General features: G+C 42.2%; 1 protein-coding gene across 1 annotated transcript in view; it reads right to left on the bottom strand.

Annotated features, from left to right (window-relative positions):
* Nucleotides 1-21,248, bottom strand: part of DNAH3 (dynein axonemal heavy chain 3) — a 113,913-nt gene that overhangs the window by 12,004 nt on the left and 80,661 nt on the right. The window contains exons 40-54 of the mRNA XM_038420155.2: nucleotides 20,826-20,955; nucleotides 20,077-20,313; nucleotides 19,510-19,613; nucleotides 17,667-17,961; nucleotides 16,603-16,782; nucleotides 12,942-13,065; nucleotides 12,666-12,822; nucleotides 11,318-11,461; nucleotides 10,035-10,701; nucleotides 9,782-9,947; nucleotides 8,027-8,243; nucleotides 6,345-6,527; nucleotides 4,122-4,320; nucleotides 1,168-3,309; nucleotides 110-335 (exon numbers count right to left, since the gene is read on the bottom strand). Coding sequence (XP_038276083.1) covers nucleotides 110-335; nucleotides 1,168-3,309; nucleotides 4,122-4,320; nucleotides 6,345-6,527; nucleotides 8,027-8,243; nucleotides 9,782-9,947; nucleotides 10,035-10,701; nucleotides 11,318-11,461; nucleotides 12,666-12,822; nucleotides 12,942-13,065; nucleotides 16,603-16,782; nucleotides 17,667-17,961; nucleotides 19,510-19,613; nucleotides 20,077-20,313; nucleotides 20,826-20,955 — 5,171 coding nt within the window. The remainder of the gene's footprint in view (nucleotides 1-109; nucleotides 336-1,167; nucleotides 3,310-4,121; nucleotides 4,321-6,344; nucleotides 6,528-8,026; nucleotides 8,244-9,781; nucleotides 9,948-10,034; nucleotides 10,702-11,317; nucleotides 11,462-12,665; nucleotides 12,823-12,941; nucleotides 13,066-16,602; nucleotides 16,783-17,666; nucleotides 17,962-19,509; nucleotides 19,614-20,076; nucleotides 20,314-20,825; nucleotides 20,956-21,248) is intronic.

Raw genomic sequence — 21,248 nt, 5'->3', positions numbered from 1 at the left:
ATTCTAATGTGATAATTATTCATATAACCTTTTTATTCCTTTTTACTAGCAGTCCTAATTTATACTGGAAGTAATCCCACCGAAAATGGAAGAATATTAAAACTTCTACCTGAATTTTTCATGGGTATTCTCAGGCACTATCATTTCTTCACAGATTTTCTCCAAAGCAGGCATCCAGCTGGTTGCAAGATGGCAGTTTTGTAACACTACCCAAGTTCCATCAATGATAGCTCGACATATCATTTTTGCTGCTATTGGACCCTGGCCCTGGCCAAGTGAAATAGTCTGAATGCTTGTACCTCCCATGCCAAGATCATCAGCAAACTTTAACAAACCTATTATAGAAAATACAACACACACAAAATCTTTTAACAAATAGATCCATGTTGCGTATGTCATTTTTATAATGAGAAACACCATTAAAGGTACAAATGTTAATCTGCATTCTAATCAGGGCCGGCTCCAGCCTTTTTGCCACCCCAAGCGGCAAAAAAAAAAAAAAAACTTGCCACCCAACACAGAGGCAGAGTGATGGTGTGGCCGCCGAATTGCTGCCGGCAACCGAAGAAGAGTTGCACCCTCGCTGCCAAATTGCCGCCGAGAGTTAAACGCGCTGTAACGGAGTGGATGCCAAATTCCCGCCACCACCAAGGGCAGATTGCTGCCCCAGAGCCTGATGTCCTGCCATCCCTTTACATTTGCCGCTCCAGGCACCTGCTTGGTTCGCTGGTGCCTGAAGCTGGCTCTGATTCTAATCAATTAAAAAATAAAAGAAAGGTAAAAGTAGTTTCAGGTGGTATATGAGACTGAGTCTCCAGGCAGTTGCTGTTTTTTAGATGTAAAGTACTCCCAATTTAAAAAGTGGTATAAAGGGGCCTTAGCATAAATGAGAATCTGGCCTGGAATCTAAATCTTGTTAAACCCCTGAAGATCCAACGGAGATTTATTCATTTCATCACCATTATAATTATAATTTCTTTTCCCCAGTTTCTGCCCCTATTTTGGTGTGTTTTTACAAGATAAAGGACATGTGGAAGGATAAGAATGTTTGAAATATGAAGCTACTAGTACTACAATTAATTTATTGTACTATAAAGGAGTTTAAATGAAGGAGCCCACATTTTATCATGCAACGATTTCAATTTAAAATCTTTTTTTTAACCTCACCTGCCATAGGATCAGCACCTGGTGATAATACAAAAATCAAAGGTGCACAGCAATTGGAATCATTGTAACTTCCCGCAAGGTCAAAAGTGGGAGGTTCTATATAAGTTCTTCCCATATTTTCTGTGATGAAATCTTGCATTGCTGGAATGATTTTATCAGGTCTTAAACACCGTAGAATGATCATACGATCTAGCCCTACTAAAGTCTTCCATACATCGGGAAATGCCTCTTCCTGAGGCTTTGCAGAGTCATAAATCATTTTCCACTTTGAAACATTCTCCCTTACATGATCCATCAGTCCATGAAGGTTTTTTAGACTAGATGCACGTACTATCTCAGCCCATGATTTGTCAGTCAACCACTCTGGGGCTGGGTTGAGGTAAGGGTTATCAAGAGCAACACCCCCTGTCAATAGGAACCGCCAAACCTCATCATCTATTTTATCTTCTCCTTTCATTATTCCTATAGTCAGGAGGAGGGAGAATAGTAGTTTATCCTTCTCAAACAGTGAACGGCAGACATTATTGTAGATGCTTTCTGTGAAATGTTCAATTATATTCTCAATTCTCTCCTTTAGATCATCACTCTTTTTGCTATTAGCAATGGATTGAATGTACAAGTTAATGAACCAAATTAACGAATACTGGTACATAGGTTCAATGTTTGCTAGATCAGAAATGCAGAAGAAGAGAATTGCTGAATGAACAGCTACGGGCTTATAACCCATTCGAGTAGCATCTATCTGCATTTCAGTTACAGAGGCAATTTCCTGCTTTTCTGAGATTTCTTCAGATAGCTCTTTGGATGAAGACAAAACCTTAATTGCTGTTTCATCTTCTAAGATGTTTCCTTCTGATTTGGAAAGAACCTCAAGGATTTTATCTTCTATCTCCTTCAGCTGTTTCTTGTTGGCTGCACTTTCTATGATCAGTTTATTTTTCTTTTCTTCCAGCTCAGGCTTTTCCTTTGCAGCTACAATTCCAAGAAGTTGGTCCTGAAGACCTAGTGGTGTAATCATGAAGTTGAGTAGACAAACTTTCACAGCCACTTCAGGAAAATAGTGAGGATTCCTTAAGCGAGTTGTCATATAAAACTTGAAGTCTCTTGAGTATTCAATTATATTTTCACCTAACCTCATGTATTCCACACCCTGTTGCTTGAATGTTAGCTTTAGCAATATAGGCTCTATGAAAGCATCTAGTTCTTCACCAATATTTTCAAGCAAGACTGGTGTTCCAAACTGGATAGCATTTTCCAGTGTCCTCACATGGTTCGTATCAGAGAGTTTGATAACTGAAAGCTTGTTAGCTTTCTCCATATTTTTTATCCACTTGTTGGCTTGCCTTTGAGGATCAATCATTAAAGCCCATCTTCTTGAGTTAGAAACAATTATACCATTATCAATCGAAAATGAATCAACTGGCAATCCAGCAATCTGCCAGGCACGGATTTTGACAGGATCCCCTAAAGTATTACTGAGGCTAAAATCATTGGAGCATGGTATGTGCTTCTCCTTGCATAGGACCTGCCATTGCTTTTGACATTCAAGGCGATAGTCTACAGTAAAGGCTCCCAAATAAGCTACTGTTCCTGAAGATAACAAAACATCACCAGTAAGATCTGTGTATCGGATTCCCAACAATCGTGCAGCTTCTGTCCACCTATCTTTCTCACCTCCAAGTCCACTAATCAGCTTTTCAGCCCTTACCAGCTTTTGTGAACAGATTTCAATGTTGTTTTCTAATTCTTTCTTCCGGTTATTCATGCTTTCAAACTCATCATTCAAAACCTGGAGACGGTCCATTACATCCTTAAGTTCTGCACGCTTTGTATTTAGCTTTTTCATTTGAATTTCAAGTAAACCTTCCGCCTCCTTAAGACGCTCACGTTTTGGAGCAACCACTTTAGCTACTCGGTCATACACCTCCATGGCTCTAACCCATTTGCATAAGCCTTCACAGGCTGATGACACATTTTTTATGACAGCTGGCTGAAAATCTGGATGCTGAGTAAACCTCTCTCTGATCCTCTTCATTACAGCAGGAGGAATATTATCCTTGTCGTATGTCTTTAAGCTTTCAAGGAATTTCAGATCTCCTAGAAGCTTTCTAGAGATTCCCCAATAGTCTTCTATCATTTTACCTGTATTGCACATAAATTAAATCAGGCTTAAATCATAGGTATTCAAAATTAAAATACTTTAAACAAAGATATGAAAAAGCTAATACTAATTATCTTTAGGTTTGTGCCATACAGATGCAGTTAACAAATTTTAGAAAAATGCTTACATATAAAAATTCAAACAAGGACACAGCATCATTTATCTGTGTCAAACTGAAATTTAGTACGCATGTACATTAATGATACAAGAATTTTAATTTGAATCTGCCAAAAGCAAAGGGAGAGAGAAACAATGGTTATAAAAAAATTTTGTGATTGACTTTTATTAAATAAATCCTATTCTGAGGATTTCCTTCCTAATTTACATAATAAAAGCAACATTTATAACTATTAATTCCTAATTATTAAGGGATAAATTGTGGGTGCACTAGGTATGGGAGAAGGTGGTAAAAGGCATCTCTTCCCCAGTTCCATCCAGTATACTTATGTGTGACCCAATACTAATCCTATTAATCCCCATGTGCAAAAGGCTGACTAGCATGGCTAGTGATGCTCCACAGGTCCACGGGGAGTGGTTATCTAGGAGTATGGCACAGTCTGGATTCTGACCTCCTCTACATGCTTGGTAGTGTTTAGCAGGTGGTGCTGGAGGGGAGCATGCAGGTGTAAGGTACAATAGTGCAGCATGCTGCAGCACCAGAGCTCTCTGAGTCATCCCTCCTGCATCTGCAAATCTTAGTTCGGTGTGAATGTAAAGCAGAATAGGTGACTGTGTCTCAGCTCGGACACAGATGACACAAACAGTCCCTAAGCTTTCACAATGGTATTATTACCGCTGCCACTTGGATCAGGCTTTCTCTCTGGTTTCATTCCTTTCATTACACAGATACTCTCCATAACGAGCTTGACAGGGCCTGGTGGATTCTGCATGGCTTTGACAACCGAGATGTCTGAGGGGTTCAGGGTATCGAGAGCAGAGAGTGCAGCCTCTAAAGCTGGCATGGCCTCTGCAAGATCCCCTTCACACTCTTCCTGTAAATACATTGAAAGAATGCTTTAACCCTTTGAGATGCACAGTCTGCTGTAAACTGACTGACATGAGCTGAGAGATGACATGAGCTGAGAGTGAACCATTTGCAGTTATAATTAACTTGGAAAAATGTACATACCAGTACATTTCAAGCAGAGATAACTATTTTAATAATCTGTCCTGACAGTTTAGTGTATTACTCTCTACACAGTCATTTTAACTGCATCTCACCACCATGTTCCTTTTCACAGTTGAAGGCCCGAGGGATATCTCCATTTCACCATTTAAACATCTTCAATATACTTCTGCTGACTTGTTGCAGGTGCTGAGAAATGTGGGGGGGGGGGAAGAGTAACAGATCCATGGGACATCAGAAGAGTGCTAAGCAGCTCATTTCTTTTACCATGTGCATGTTACTATTGCAGCAGAATGCAGCATATAGCAATAACTTCAGAGGTAATCCCAGGTACCAGAAGTTGTATATGTTTTGCGTTTCTGCAACAGTTGAGACAGTGCTGGAGATTCTCACAATCTCTCATGGAGGTCTTTGTGCCACCGACATCTGGTCATGGAGATATTCCCTTTGAGGATGTTTGGTCCTGGCCCATGACTGAGCCTCCTGGGTTACTATCACAATATAAATAATAATAATTTTTTCATGAGCATCTCATTCCCCATTAGTATGGATACAGGGTTCTGGATTAATGACTTGCAACTCCTGGGCTATATATAAGAACGTCACATACAAAGCGCTGCAGGACAAACAGTTTCCAACAGCATGGTGGGATACTATGTTGGGACCTCATCGCCTAGTATCCAAGACTTAATCTTATCCTTGTAAAGCACACATCTCGCAAACACCTCCTACATTCATTAGAGTGAATAGAACATTAGGCTTGCTGGGCAACACTGTAACAAGACCACATGTTTTGTGGGCCTGTCTGCTACACCAAGGGTCTGTCTATACCGCAATTAAAAAGCCAGGTCTGGCCCAAGTCAGCTGACTCGGGCTTGTTGTGCTCAGGCTAAGGGGCTGTTTAACTGCAGTGTAGATGTTTGTGCTCAGGCTGGAGCCTGGGCTCCTGTGAGGTCAGAAAGTCCCAGAGTTCAGGCTGCAGCCTGATCCCAAATATCTACACAACAATTAAACAGCCTCATACCGCAAGCCATGTGAGCCTGAGTCAGTGGGCATGGCCCAGCTGCAGGTGTCTAACTGCAGTGTAGACATAGTGAAGAGATTAAGGATGAAATTCTAGGGTCTGCAGAAGGCCCCAATGCTTTGGAGCTACTGCAGTCCCAGTGCATGGGAAATGGAGGTCTGAGAAGCTACTCCTACATGCTGTAGAATTCAGGAACACTAGCACAGAGTGGGGAGTGGGGCTATGGATTGGCTAACAAAGTGACATGGCAAAGTAATGTGTCCACAAACTACAAACATCATAAGACCATAAACCCCACATAAATTGATAGGCCTGGTATACCATAACCTGCTGCTCCAGCTTAGAGGCTATGGTTCCTGTCTGCAGATAGCAGCCACAGAGTAACTGCAGTATAAGCTCTGGGGAGGAGATTTCTTCCTCCCCCACAAACCTCTATATAAAACCTGTTTACTGGGGCTTATTGCACATAAATAACAATCCCAGAAAGATACCCCCTCCTCACCCATGTAATTAGGTCCATCTCTTTCTTTACTCAGCTGCATAAGGGGACTAACTTTCTCTTTCAGGAAGATCTGAGATGCACCTTGAATTACTTGTGCAAGATGCACGTTGAAGTCAGGACTGGAAAAAGGAATTCTGGGAGCACTGTAGAATTATTATCTGGCCATCACTAAATACAGCCAGAATAACATTTGTTAACATTATTAACATCTCAATCATTATCTCTCGTGTTTTTGGTTTTTTAATTGCATTGTTAGGAACTTGGGCCTCACCTGTAAAGTACTGTGCATCTATCTCCTCAACCCCCATTTACTTTGACCAGAGACAGATTCAGTATCTCACAGGGGCAGGCCCTTGTAAATTACCTTAATAGCTTTGGAAACAGCCGCAGCATTATTAGCCTCCTTTTCATCTGCAGATACTAACTCCTTCTTTGCATCTACTTCAATCGTTTCTTTTTCTATCTGGATCATCATTTTCTCTGTTTCTGCAGAGGTTTGAATTAGTTCAGGCTGAAGGGCAGTCAGCTCCTTCTGCATTTCTGCAACCTAGTGATGATATCCAGTGAGAGAAATCCTGGTAATTTGCATGTGTATTTCCTGTCTCAGTGTGATATGTAGAAAATGGTAAAGATGTTATGACACATAGTGCAATTTAAAAAAGGACACTCAGCATACAAATCACATTTTAAAAAGTAGCCGTCTTGCCTATTTTATTGAGATCTCCTCCTGTTAAAACTGAAGCAGATTTTAAAAATCTAATGTGTTTTTCATATTTGTAATATCTTTACTTTTTGCAATTCACTCAGCCTGGATGCTGAAAATAAACTGATCAGTTTTGCTTTCCTTATAGTCAGCTGGTGGACCCCAATGCTCCTCTCCATTTACATGCATGGATGAGAATGAAATCCAGCATAAACCAGGCAAGGGATACAGAAGTTGGAATAGCAGCAGATTCTTGGGGTGCTCTCCTCCACTAGGGAAGTGCACAGAAGTAGGAAGCCCCTTTGTTTTGCCACGGTCTGTTCCAGGAGCAGCAGGGAAAAAAGCTGGGAAGCTGTCGAGTTGGGGGCTTGGTGGACTTCCTAGTGCAAATCTCCTCAAAAGGTAATGCTCATTCATGCAACAGTAACTCCCTTTCTGCATCTTCTTCCCCTTTTGAAAGGAGGAATAGGCACAGGCATGCACAGCCAATGTCACGAAAGCTCTTGAAGAAACTATGCTGCCAGAGATTCTTCAACTGGGGCTCTGAGAAAACTATAATGTTTAGGGTTACCATATTTCAACATTCAAAAAAGAGGACACTCCATGGAGGGGGGTATTTGCTCGCATTCCCCCCGCCCCCGGCCCAACTCCACCCCTTCCCCGCCCATTCCAATCCCTTTCCCAAAGTCCCCGCCCCAACTCCGCCCCCTCCCTGCTCCATTGGACCCCTTCCCCAAATCCCTGCCCTGGCCCCACCTTCTTCTCTGAGTGCGCCATGTTCCCCCCTCCCTACCAGCCACGCAAAACAGCTGTTTTGCAGCACAAGAGTTGGGAGCTAGGGGGAAAAAGCAGGCACTCTCTCGAGTGATCAACATTCACTTTCTTTCTCGAATGATCAACATTCACTCTTTCTTGAATGGTCATCTCTTCTTTAGGGAAAAATAATAATGGCAAAATCCCAGACATTTTTAGATATTTAAAAATTCCTCCTGGACAGCAATTTAAGAACCAAAAAGCTGGATATGTCTGGGAAAATATGGACGTATGGTAACCCTAATAATGTTACTTGAACTTAGCAAAGTTTTTCTAACATGTTTGGTTAAGTAGCATTGACTCCATTCAATCTTACATTAGGAGATCTACTCTGAAGTTACATGTCACAGTTTCTTAAAATAGCTAAGCAGGAATCTCAGATTTGCTGATGGCTTTTAAGAAGAAAATTATAAACACAACAGTGAACAGAGAATTAAGCTTGCAACTCTTTAGCGTTAGCAGAAGTTATGTGCTAAATTATTCATATGCCATGCTAAAAAGTATTCTCCAAGTTTTCAGTCTAAACTTACTTGTGAAGATGCAAATTCAAGTTTTTGAAGACCCACAAGATAACGATTTCTCAAAACGTCAACTTCTTGCCTCTTGCTATTTAGTAGAGTCTTAAAAGTGAGAATCAGTTCCAGATAAGATGTTGGTGTTACATAATTGTGTCTTCGCAGTGTGCTGTAATAGCTGACAGAAAGATCTCTCACACTTTCTTGGAAATATTTGCACATTGACACAACCCTATGGAAAATCTTACATGTTAATATGAATGAAAATGTCTCTTTATATTAATACTGGCAATTTTGTGTCCTACCAACTGTTTGTTTATTTCTATTAGCATCTAAAACAATGGAGTCAAAGTCTGCTCTTGGTTACTCCAATGTAAATCCAAAATAACTACACAGAAGTCAATGAAATTATATTGGTGTTACTGAGAGCAAAATTTAGCACATTATTTAAAATATACGGAGCTAAATTCTCTTCTCAGAGGGGATTTTCAGAGGTACTGAATATACATAGTTCACACTAAAGTCAAAGGGAGCTTCAGGTACTGAGCACCAATAAAAATTGGGCCATAAACCCAGACAGACCCAAACTGACTATTGTCCTAGGGTGGCTCCCAACTGGGGTACCCACCAGCATCAGGCAGTGGCATCATTGATGTGCCCGCCTCAGTTTCCCCTTCAGTAGTTCCCAGAAATAGTTTAAACAGTCTTTCTGAATATAAATAGCACTTGCAGGGTTAATTTGTTACAAAATAAAGCCCTGTGTCTATAAACCATAACAAACTGAGTCCCCAACAGTCTATCAGTGTCCCACCTCATCTCAGTGTCTCCCTTCATGCTTACTGCTCAGGTATTGCTCTGGCATCTCTAAGCACACCTCACCCCAGCCCTCAACCCTCTCTGGCCCCAGCTCTATGGCTCATGAAGGTCAACAAAGTCTGCTGGCTTACAGGCAATTCCTCCCTCTGCAGATTTTCTAATTTTCCCGGGGGTGCTCGATCCCTGCTTGCCGCAGGCCCCACGCCCACTCCACCCTTTCCCCCAAGCCCCATCACTGTCTCTTCCCCCCCTTCCCACCCCCGCCCTGCCTCTTCCCACCCTGTTCTTCCCCCTCCCGCAAGCACACCCCACCCTCGCTCCACCCCTCCCCCCAGCTCCTCCTGCATGCCACTGAACAGCTGATCTGCAGTGGGCAGGAGGCGCTGGGAGGGAGCGGGGCCCACTGGCGGGCAGGAGGTGCTGGGAGGGGAGTGGGAGGAGCTGATCAGTGGGGCTACTGCTGGGTTCTGAGCACCCACTATTTTTTTCCCATGGGTGCTCCAGCGCCGGAGCACTCATGGAGTTGGCATCTATGCTCTCTGGAGCTCTTTCTGTCTCTCCTCTGTTCCCAGGCAGCTCTCACCCGTGCCATCCTGTCTTCCTTCAGAGACCCCTCAGGCAGCTCTCACCTGCCCTTTTCCTGACTGAATCCATCTGCACTCTAAGGCAGCTCTGACTCTCTAGGTCTATCTCTCCTTGGCTCTTGAGCCCAGGTGTCCTCTTTTAAGCCCCATCTAGGGGTGAACTGACCAGTCTTACAGGGCCAATGTTACCCTGTGAAAACATCAATGGAGTTGCACTCTAGTAACTAAGGGTATGTTGATGCTTTGAGCTGAAGCTGATAACCACATCTTCAGCTGAAGTATCACATAGCTGTGATGTTATCCTAATATGATGCTTCAGCTGGAGATGTGGTTATCAGCTTCAGAACTCTCTTGACGAATAAACACATACGCTTTTCGAATTTCATCTTCGAGTTCTACATCCTCCAAAAACTTGTTTGCAACCATTTCCAAAGCATCAGTGGGCCAGGTCTGGAACCAGTCAATGGTGCAGCAGTTTATCAATGAAGGGAACATTCGTAGTCGATTCCGGAATGCATCTCCAATTGGACTCATTGCTGGAAAGAATTCATATTGTTCTTAAGTTCACCAACAGTTAAGAGGCAGAAAGATTTAAAATAAGACATTGTGTGTTATATACAGACCTAAGACAATGTGTAAATTTTTCTTCACTCTTTCAGTAAAGAAGTTGTACATAGCAAGTGGAGTAGCCTCAATTTTTCTGCCTTCTGTCCTTGCTGCAGCCTGCATTTTCTCAACAATGTCAGCCTTCTCATCCACTGCAAAGATATTAGGCACATCACCTATATTTAAAAGCATGTTAACATCCTCCAGAAATGATTCGTCCTTTATTTGATTGTCACAGAACAAAAAAGACACATTTTTGTTACTGACGCCAGTCTGCATCATGATTCGTTTCACATCCTCCTTCCATTCGTTGTTGCCATAGGACTTTGTGATTTCAATCTGAAAAAGCTCAAAAGCATTCATGAAGGTGGCCAGTTTGGTAGCACTTTGCCGCCCACTCCCACCAATTCCCACCAAAAGCAAATGACCATTGTCCTGTTTCAGTACTCTGCATATCCTTGAGATATGCTCAATGGCAAACTTAAACATGACCAAGGACACTGGTGCCTTGCTGATAGTGTTGTACTCGTCAAGATAATATTCCATCACGGTTGTCAGTTGCTTTAAGTCTGTGATTTCATCATAGGTTTTTACATCACTGTCTGGTTTAAAATAGTCTCCAAAGAAGAGGCTGCGGATATTATTATCGGTGATCTTGCCAGTAGGCGACAGATGACTCAGTACCTATGCAAAAGACAAGATTCAACTGATAATTCAGATTCTGTTTTTTCTCTAAAGAAATACTCATCCATATCCACATAGTAGTAGGTCCTACTGCTGTGGAAATGCTATCTTCTAGCTGTTCCAATGTATTATTTTAGACCAAAAAAAACCAAAACAATGTATGCTGAAATGGTGTTTTTCAGATATGCATACCTCAAAATATGGGCATTCTGATTTCACTGTCTAGTATATGGCCAAGTTTCCAAAAAGCCGAATAATACACCCACAGCATGTATGGAACCTTCCAAATATGCACAAATCAAATAAAAGCATGGCTAACTACCTCAGCCCCAATCCTGCCAATTACTCATTTCAGGTGATCTCTTGCCCCTGTAGAGAGCCCCACTGAAGTCAGGAGTCCATCTGCAAAGAGTAATTTGCAGGATGAGATCCCTAACTTGCATTTGCAAATGAACAATATACAAATAGATGCACCAGCAAATATTGTGCACCAATGGAGACGGTTCACATTTTTTTCTAATATTGCTACTGTATATCTGAAATGTTGAATTAGTTTTGTAAATTTGTCAGTCCCATCTATCTGTCCAAACTGTTGTCAGTGTATTAGCCAGCGTACCTTATCAACGCTCTGTTTGAAATTATTTGATGTTGTTTCTTTTACCATCTTAAAGAACATCTCCCTGTCGTCACTGTCAATTAAGCGGTCATAGAAAACTCGATAAACTTCATGGATCCAAAGTCTGATCAGCTTATCCCCATCCTGTAAAAGCAGATATAAATGAACAGATCAATATTTAAAGGGCGGGACTTGTTTCATAACAAAGGAGTCAGATCTCCATTTGAGGCCTGATCCACCTCTCACTGAAGTCAATGGGAGTCTTTGAGTTGTGAGAGTGCAAGCAAATGTGTCAACTGGCTTCCTCAATACATAATGACTGTGTCATATCTTTCCTGCCAATACAGTCTTGGCCTCTGCTCACAAAGCACTTAACTATTGTTACGTCAAGGGTGTTTATCTTTGGGGCACTTTATGATGATTTTTCGTATTCTAGAATAATACCACTGGCAATGAACAAAGGACATGTGACTCATGACATGGGTGCTTAGGAGCAATCCTTCCATACAGCGATAAACAATGGGGGCGAAATCCAGGTCCCACTGAGGCAGTTTCATCCTGAGTACACTCTCATCTCAAGGAATAAGGATTAATATGCATAACTCCCACTCCTGTAATAACATTAACAAAGGTCCCCACCCCTGACACACCCCTCCTGCCCCAATAGGCCTGCCCCTTGCATGCCCATTATATCAAAGCTAGCACAGAGATCTTCAGAGGACAGCCTGCAGCTCTCTTCCTCATTTCCTGCACCAGAAGAATTCTCCCCTGGATAAATCAAGGGTTTTTATGGCCACTTTATGCCACTCCAGCACTTTTACCCAGTGTAAAAGGATGACAATGTTCCCCAACTTGCTTAATAGCTTTGTTTGGCTTTTTTATATTACATAGAAACTTCCATCATCAGCTAATAGCAAGATACATTTTTGGGGGCCAAGCCATTCAACCCCTTTGTGGCATCGGTTCCCTCATCTGTAAAATGGGAATAATAATCCTTTTCTCCCTTCTTCCTTTGTCTTCTCTATTTAGGTAGCAAGTTCAGGGGCAGGGACTGTCTCGTACTATGAATATTGCAGGGCCTAACACCTCAGGGCCCTGATCTAGCAGTTACTGTAATACAAGCAAATACATAAATAATAAATAATAATAATAACAATATCTGAATATGTTTTTCTTCATCAAGAGGGAGGAGGAAAATTCATAGCAAAATATTCAGGCCCAATCCTGCTCTCAGTTAAATGTGTGCAAACCTATTAAAATTACAGTGCATGTTAATGAAGATAATTTAGCTTTAATACTTTATTTTTTTAACTATCGTTTTTATGAACACAGTTAAACAGCAGCCTACTTGTAAATGGGTGTGTGGACACAGCAGCACTCCTCTAACAACACGGGAGAAATCACGCAGGTTAAAGACGTAATGGGATTTTGAAGGCGTTGGAAGAAAATTCTCGACAGCCATTTTATAAATAGTCATTGTAGCTTGGATCATCATCTTGCCAAGCCTTAAAAAATAAATAAATAAAAAGAAGAAAAAGGTGAATTTAATTGTGAGGCATGCAAATGAAAGATTTGAGACAACATGTTCTCTGTAAAATAGTCTCAGGAAACATATCACCATTACCTTGTAAATACAGCTTCAAATCCTTTGCTGAAATGCCATTCAACAATTGAAGAGAAAATCTTGGTTAAAATGTCATCATCAAAAGCACTGATGGAAATAATATTCAAGTGTCGTGTGAAACGCCCTGTAATACACAGTGAATGACACAGTCATGTCCAGTACTGCACAACTCTCTTTCCACCTTAAACCTACCATTTGTCTAGCAGTGACCATTTTATTAGCAATACAATCAAACTGTACAATTTGGATCTGGATCTGGTTCCAGGGTTTTCTTTCAGGCACATTTTTACATCTTAATAAAATGACACTAAGATGAGACTGATATGAGATTATAAACTGGGTTATATTTTGCTTCAGTCTGTGTATAGCTCTTAAAAGAATGTCAGTGTTTAACATGAAGGGCCTGATTCTCATTTAAACTAATGCTGCTTTTATACTGCTGTAAATCTGGGCTCAGATCAGACTGCATGTAGTGGCACAGCATACTGGTACATCTCTCAAGCAGCAATATTGATCTCCTGAATCAAAGCTTTCATAAAAATAAAACAAAAAAGTAATGCCTTGCCTACACTTAAATGTTTTTCTGCTTTTAAGTATACCAGTACAATGAATGCAGGCTTATCCACCCCAGTGTAGACGCAGTTATATCTGTATAAAAGTGCTTATATTAGTACAACTTATTCCGGTTCTGCAAAGTGAAATAAACTGTAGCAGCATAGAGTACCTTACACCAGTATAACTGCGTCTTTACTAGGGCTTTCAGCAGCATACTAATGTCAACAAAAAATTACACTCCTACTGGTGAAACTTTTCAAGTGTAGACCAGTCCTCAAACTCTAAGGCCTTGTCTTCTCTAAGAAAAAGGCTGTGACAATCAGCATCCAGACACCCCAAGGGGAGACCAAAAGGCTTAAACTCACCAAATGAGATATGTATACAGACCATGGTTATCATAGGTGCTGACTCCGTGGGTGTTCCAGCCCTGGAGCACTCACGGAGAAAAATAGTGGGTGCTCAGCACACACCAGCAGCTAAGATCCACCCTCTCCCTCTTGCCCCCCAGTGCCTCTCCCCCACTGGTGGCCCCGCTGATCACTCCTCCCCCTCCCTCCCAGCGCCTCCTGCCTGACACAAACAGCTGTTTCGCAGTGTGCAGGTCGGCTCCAGAAGGGAGGGGGAGGAACAGGGATGGGGCGCACTTGGGGGAGGGGGCAGAAAGAGGCAGGGAAGAGGCAGGGCAGGGGCTTGGGGAAGGGGTAGAGTGGGGCGAGGCCTAGGGCGGATGGAGGGGCGGGAATCGAGCACCCACCAGGTAGAGAGGAAGTTAGCTCCTATGATGGCTATGAATTTATGAATTTATGTAACTGTGCTCATAAACTGTGGTGCAATTTCAGCTCTATCTCCCAGTAGGGCAGGGAGCAGTCAGGCAGGTAGAGACCGAACCGGTTCTTTACACAAAAATGGCTTCAAGTAACTCCATTGTCCAGCCCAGGAAAAGACACTGGTGGACAGTTGGGGTTAATGGAAAGATATGGATTCAACTCTACATTGAAAAGAACATTCCAGCTCCAAACATCAAGTCAGGAAGGAGTATCCCCATTCATAAATTACCATGAGTCACCATGGCCTGAGGGGGGGGGAGGAGGAAAAAGCCCTTCTCAAAGCAGGCTTGGAACTGAGGGATTTCCTCCCACCTCTGGCTAGGGGGTACATTGTTTTAAGGCATTGTTGGGAGAGGGATAGCTCAGTGGCTTGTGCATTGGCTTGCTAAACCCAGGGTTGTGAGTTCAATTCTTGAGGGGGCCATTGAGGGATCTGGGGCAAAAATTGGGGATTGGTCCTGCTTTGAGCAGGGGGTTGGACTAGATGACCTCCTGAGGTCCCTTCCAACCCTGATATTCTATGAATAGGTGATTCTTATTAGAAAAGGGATTTTATCTAATAGGAAAGAGCAAAGCCAGAGGCTGTATCTCTGTTTGGTTTCTGTGTCACTCATATATGTTTGCTTTCCCCCTTACTATTCCATCTTGGAATCTGCGGTTTTTCTATTAAATACGCTTTTTGTATATTTTAATCCCAAACAGCTCTCTGGTGTACAAACTCTTGGAATGTGTATGCCAAAGTGAGTTGATAACTGGGGCGGGGGGGGGGGGGGCTAATTTCATGCCTTGAAGTTCAGACGTGAGGAACCGCAGGGGAACGGTCAGAGTGTCTGCTAATTAAGAACTCAGGGAGGACGAATCTGGGGAGACTCAGGACTTGGAAGGGCTGTTCGTGTCACCTTGTAAAGAGTAACTGGATTGGTCAGAGCCAGGATGAGACCTTGTGCTTGTGGGATCTGAACCATAGCCGCACAGAACCAAGACCAGGCAAGGTTACAGGGAAGATGGTGACAGAACTCCTTGCTGGTCTGGGTGGACCCCAAAACATCACAAAGGCATGTTCTTACCTCATGGTAACTAAGAGTATACCTACACTTTGATCTGGGGATGTGATTCCCAGCTCGAGTAGACATACTTGCGCTAGCTCTGATAGAGTTAATGTGCTAAAAATAGAAGTATAGCAGTAGGAGTGGCGGTAAGGACTAGCTTCCCTCAGTACATACCCAACATCTCTAATGGGCACAGACTCAAGGCGGTTAGTCCTCTCACTGCTTGCACTGTCACGGCTACATTCTATTTCTAGTGGACTAGCTCAGTGAGGGGCTAGCACAAGTATGTCTACCCGAGCTGGGAATCATACCCCCAACTTGAACTGTGGACATACTCTGAGATGAGTTAAAATTCTGGAGAATGCAAGACAATCTGTAGTTTTCACACAAGTAAGCAAGTTAAGATAAACCTTAGATTCACCCCAGTTTTTACCTTGACTTGCTAATGTGCAAAAGCTACATACTGTCTTGTCTACACTAGGATTTTACTGTGTTAGTCAGCATGTGTTATCTAACATGATAAGAACATACCTGTTCCTAAGTGTTTGGTATTATTTTCAGCCTTTGTATCTTCTGTTGATTATTAAACCCACCCTGAGGAAACGGACATGGACTTAAACTTGAGTCATCATCAATCATCACCACCATCATCATCATCACTCTTCCCATACCATAAGGTGAGGCAGAAGCCAAACAACGCCAATCATCCTTATCCTGGGCACATTTTTACAGATACTTTATATTCAGATGTAATAATAAATGTGAGTACGTGGGCTTTATTTGGAATGACCCAGCTGGTGAATCTGCCCACTGGCTTACAATTTGTATACAAACACAGCACTTGCCTACACAAAGATTTAGTTTGTGAAAAGCTATGGTGTGAATCTACCCCATGCTAACCTGCCACAGACTAATTACACAGACAGTTCATTAATACACTTTGATCTTGTCCCATTTCAAAGAGGACTAGATCAAAGCACATTGACAAACTGTTAATGTGCATCATCAGGGTCCACATGGACAGTTACCCTGCAGCATGCTAGTGCAGGGTAGATTAACATCCCAGCTTGCCACAAACTAATTGTTCATGTAGACAAGCTCATAGTCTTCTATTTGAATAACATTATGTAAGCCAGGCTTCCCTCTATAACCTGAGTCAACTAGACAATGCACTGCCACAGTGATGTATTTCTGTCTTTTATTATAATTATATTATATTATATTTCCTACCTGTAATATCATTCCTTCCTCCACCAGGAGGGCCCATTGCTGAAACAAGTAAGACATCTACGATATCAAGCCTGGATGTATCCTTCTTGTCATACCAGTGACCATGATCAATCCACTGTCTAAGAAGCTCAATAGGTGGCTGGGCTCCGTACACCTCCTTTGCAGGCATGTTTAGGTCATCTAGAAAGAGCGTTCATGTCTCAAGAAACAAATCAAAGCACAGATACCTATTGTTTCTCTTAACAAGGAAAAGGTTACCTTTCGTTGTTATTATTTCTCTTTGATGCAACAACTGCATCTAATGTAATTATACCTGTAGGGATAATTTTTTTTAAGTTAAAGATATTGGTTTAATTTAGTTTGGCTGATGGGCTGTTTTTTTGTTTTGTGTTTATTTAAGATCACAAATTGCAACATAAGGTACCAAACTACACAGACCTAAAATAAGTGAGCGAACCTCTTAAAGACAAGCATCACTTCAATGCAGTGGCGCTGGACTACTTTTTACACTGGGGGATGCTGAAAGCCAGAGGTCCCCAAACTTTTCACTTCACAGCCTCCGTCTGTGCTCCCTCTCCCCAGAGCTGGGGCCAGGAACGGGGTATGGCTCCAGGAGGTGTGGGGGGGAAGGGGTGTGGACACAAGTAAGGGAGTTGAGGCTGGGACCACAGCTGTGGGATGGAGCAGAGTCCAGGGTGTGGGGCCAGCAGCCATGTCCCTGCATGCGGGGCCGGGAGCAGAGCCCTGGACGTGGGACCTGCATCTGGGACGCCGGGCGCGGGACCAGGAGCGGATTCCTGGGCACGGGTCCAGGACCAGCGGCTGGGACCTCATGCAAAACATGGGGGTGCTGCAGCACCCCCCACAGCCCTAGTTCCCATGCCTGTGCTTCAATGTATATACATTTTCCATCAGGGGACAGTCCTAATCCTTTCACAGATGCCTTAAACAAAAAAAAAAACAGCAAGTAGTGTGGAATTGTATAAGTACCAGACCAATGAAACACTTAGTTCAGCTGAAGTCTGAATTTACATGAAGAAATAAGAACAAACAAGTTATCTTACCTACAAATATTACATTTTTTTTCCCCACGGGAGGTCCAAATAGTCCTTTTCTTCTTTTGTCCAGCTTTGACATAATAATATCCTGGGTTTGGTTAGCTGAAGTTCTTGCAGAGAAGTTGATGCAGTTAGGGATGTATTTAAACTTTGGAAGTTGCAGCAGAAAGCTGTTGGTAATAGCAGATTTTCCTGTGCCAGTGGGGCCCACAAACAGCAAGGGGATGTTATGTTCCACATACGTTTTTAGAAAAAAAAATTGCCTGGCTGTTTCCATTGTTGGAATTATAAGCTCGGACACCTATTATATGGAAAATTAAAATACTGTGTGGAAAACAAATATCTAACACTGTAATCAATACTGAGGTTTGAAATCAACTTACTGCAGTGAGTTTATTGCCCAAAAAAGGAGTTTTTAAAAATTACTTCTAAATGTAAATAAAGGTTATTACAAATTTCTTATAGATAGTGTAAATTGTAAATAAGGAGCTGCTTTTGTTCTGTGTTTGTACAGCACCTAGCATAATGGATCCTGCTCCATGACTAGAACTCCTAGGCATTGTGACAATTCAAAGCAAAAATGGGAACATTGGATAATTCCTAATTTGGGGCTCAATTCTGCCCTTCACTGTACAAAGGGAAGGGGTAAAATGTCACAGGGAGTCCCTTCTCCCCCCACGTCAGTGGGGCAGCTATGCACTGTGTACTTAAAATGTTATTTTTAAATGATGAAATGAAGATTAATTCTTCTTCTTTCCTCTTATGTCACATAGATGCTAGCTGTACTGATATCTAGCATGTCAATGAGGAATAGTGGTAATGAGGCAATGGTTAACAACATTTTGAACGTCTTAAAGTGCTCTACAACTATTAATGAATTTAACCCCACACCACACCTACAAGGCAGGTGTAACAGTGTGGCTCACCCCTTAAGAGCTGGAGGGCTGGGGCTAGCCAACCCTGATTATACGAGTCATTCTATAAAGAGCAGCAGGAGGCTGCAGTGAAAGAGGAAATTCCCAGGGATTAGAGACTGCTAGGAGAGTGAGCAGGTTCTAGCAGAGAGGACTGAGACTCTAACCAGGCAGGGCCTGGGAGTGGCCTGCCAAATCAGAAAAGATGCCAGGCAGGAAGTTCTGGGAGGAGGAAGAGAACCTTTGCCTTGTGTGTGGGCTTTTGGATGGAAAGAGGGGAAAGTGAGGCAGACTGCCTGTGGTATGACCTTAGGCCATGAGGGGGACGAGGGAGGCAGCCAGCCCTGTTATAATTGGGAAGTATCATTAGCCCCACTTTGCAGATGGGGAAACCAAGGCACAGAGAGATTAAGTTCAAAGCTTGCCATCAAAATGTTGATGCCTCTGTTCTGGGTTGTTCTCCAGTGTTCAGGCTACTTGGACCCGCTGGGTTGGCCTCCCCATCCTAAAGAAGCTGTAAGTCAATTCATGTAGAAGTGCTGATTAATTCATGTTATATTACACTAGGTCTCAACCTGAACACCCAAAAACAGGCAACAAAAATCAGAGGCTACTTCTTGGCTCAGTGACTTGCCCAAGGTCATACGAGGATTCTGTAGCAAAGCCAGGAATTGAGCCCAGATCTTTCACCACAAGATCATCCTTATGCTCCATATGTACCTTTTGTACTGAGATTTAAATATAGGTCTGACATCAGAACCATGGTTTAAGCGGGGGAGAGCCCATACAGCGTAAGACATTGCACAGTAAACAGAAAGAAGTCACATATAAATTAATCAGAGCTACCAAATGTAACTGACTTGTAGCTCTGTCATTTCACAACACGGTTTTCGTCACTGAGTTCTTTTCTATAATGAAAAAAAATTAATGTTAACCTTTGCACCAGCAGGGATATTTTGCTCCTCCCTAGTGATGTAATCAGTCCATATGTTCCATTGCCCACTGGCTTGCTTGTGAAAATAGAAGTCATACACACTCCCTGTTAAACAAAACACAGAATATAGGAAAACTGACTGAATAGACAATCAAAATAATGTCATGTCATTTTAGCATCTAAGGTATTTCCCCCTAGTCTTTTCTAGTACAAGGGTAGAAATGATCAAATGAAAGAATTTTCCTGATTTGTCAGTTCTTCACATGGCCTGTGTGGCGATGAATGCTTCCTAAATAACACTGAATATCCTCCTCTCCCATTGAACCTCACTGTCAGGAAGTTATTAGCTGCAACAGATTTCACTGTTTAGGTCAATCTGGGCATATGCTCCTCTTGTTTAGAGCAACAAAAAAGAGCTCCCCACTGTGTATCCCCCAGGCCTGGCTGAAGGATCTCTGCAGCAAAGGACAAGTGCCAGACATCCCAGTCTGCCCGGCAGTGCCAGACAGGATTTGACAGGGTTTGTAAAGCAAGACTATACAATACAAATACAGTTATGTAGAAACACCTTTTTCTGGAAAGATATTGTTTTTGGTGAGCTTCACGCTTTTGGGGCGTGGGTTCTTATCATCCATTCCCATTAGCAAGTTGCGGAAAAACAGATCAAATTTCTTTCTGCTGTCTGCATTGATGGTCCCACCAATTGTCCAAACCAATGCGAAAAGGAAAAGCCCTTGTAGCCATAAGATGATCTGCTGACTAGACATGGTTTCACCTTCTTCTTCGCCCGATTTCCTTATTTCATCTAAAAATGCATTCAAATCTTGGTTAAATTATCAAAAATTGCAATTCAAAATCTGCTTTCATAAGAAAAAAAAATCATACTAAGCCAGATCCTCAGCACTGGCTTCAATGGAGTTACATCAATTTTCACCAGGTGAGACTCTGGCCCTGTTTTGATGGTGCAATATATTGTTTTCAATTAAAAATGAATGAGTGGGAAATATTTAAAGGAGTTCTAAATATTTCATTAGGATGCTGGCAAACAGCATGCTAAACATCTAGGGCCATGCCCACTGGGCCTTATTCAGGCCTGCAAAGTACTTTGAGATCCTGAGATGAGAGGTGCTATACAAGGCGCAAAGGACTGTTGTTATTACTAGGTCAGTGAAAAAGACCTATAGCCTATGATCCAAAGCACTTGCTTCATTCTAAATAAAGTCTTCTAGCATTTACTTGTCTCTAGTGGCCTGGATTTTCTATTGTTATGACATATCAGGAAAACAATAAGAGGCTGAAGCATTAAAAAATACTGACCGAGCAGACAGGTATAGAGTTTCATCATGCTATAGGTCAGATGGATAGCAGATGTCTGTACTATGATTTTGCAATGAAGGTGAACAAATTGCAAGCAAGGCTGGACTAGCCACATAAACATGTCATCAATCTGCAAGCGGAACAGGAAAGAGTTTTAAAACAGTATAGGAGTTGCATTATTTTCCTTACTTACAAAGTCCTGTATCAAAGGTTTATTTGACTTAGCTGTTCAATAAAAGGTTTCAGAGTAGCAGCCGCGTTAGTCTGTATTCGCAAAAAGAAAAGGAGTACTTGTGGCACCTTAGAGACTAACAAATTTATTTGAGCATAAGCTTTCGATGAAGTGAGCTGTAGTTCATGAAAGCTTATGCTCAAATAAATTTGTTAGTCTTTAAGGTGCCACAAGTACTCCTTTTCTTTTTA

Source organism: Dermochelys coriacea, chromosome 10 (genome assembly GCF_009764565.3).
Source record: "Dermochelys coriacea isolate rDerCor1 chromosome 10, rDerCor1.pri.v4, whole genome shotgun sequence".
NCBI lineage: Eukaryota > Metazoa > Chordata > Testudines > Dermochelyidae > Dermochelys > Dermochelys coriacea.
The sequence above is the reverse complement of the archived record's forward strand: the minus strand, read 5'-3'. Positions and strand labels throughout refer to the sequence as shown.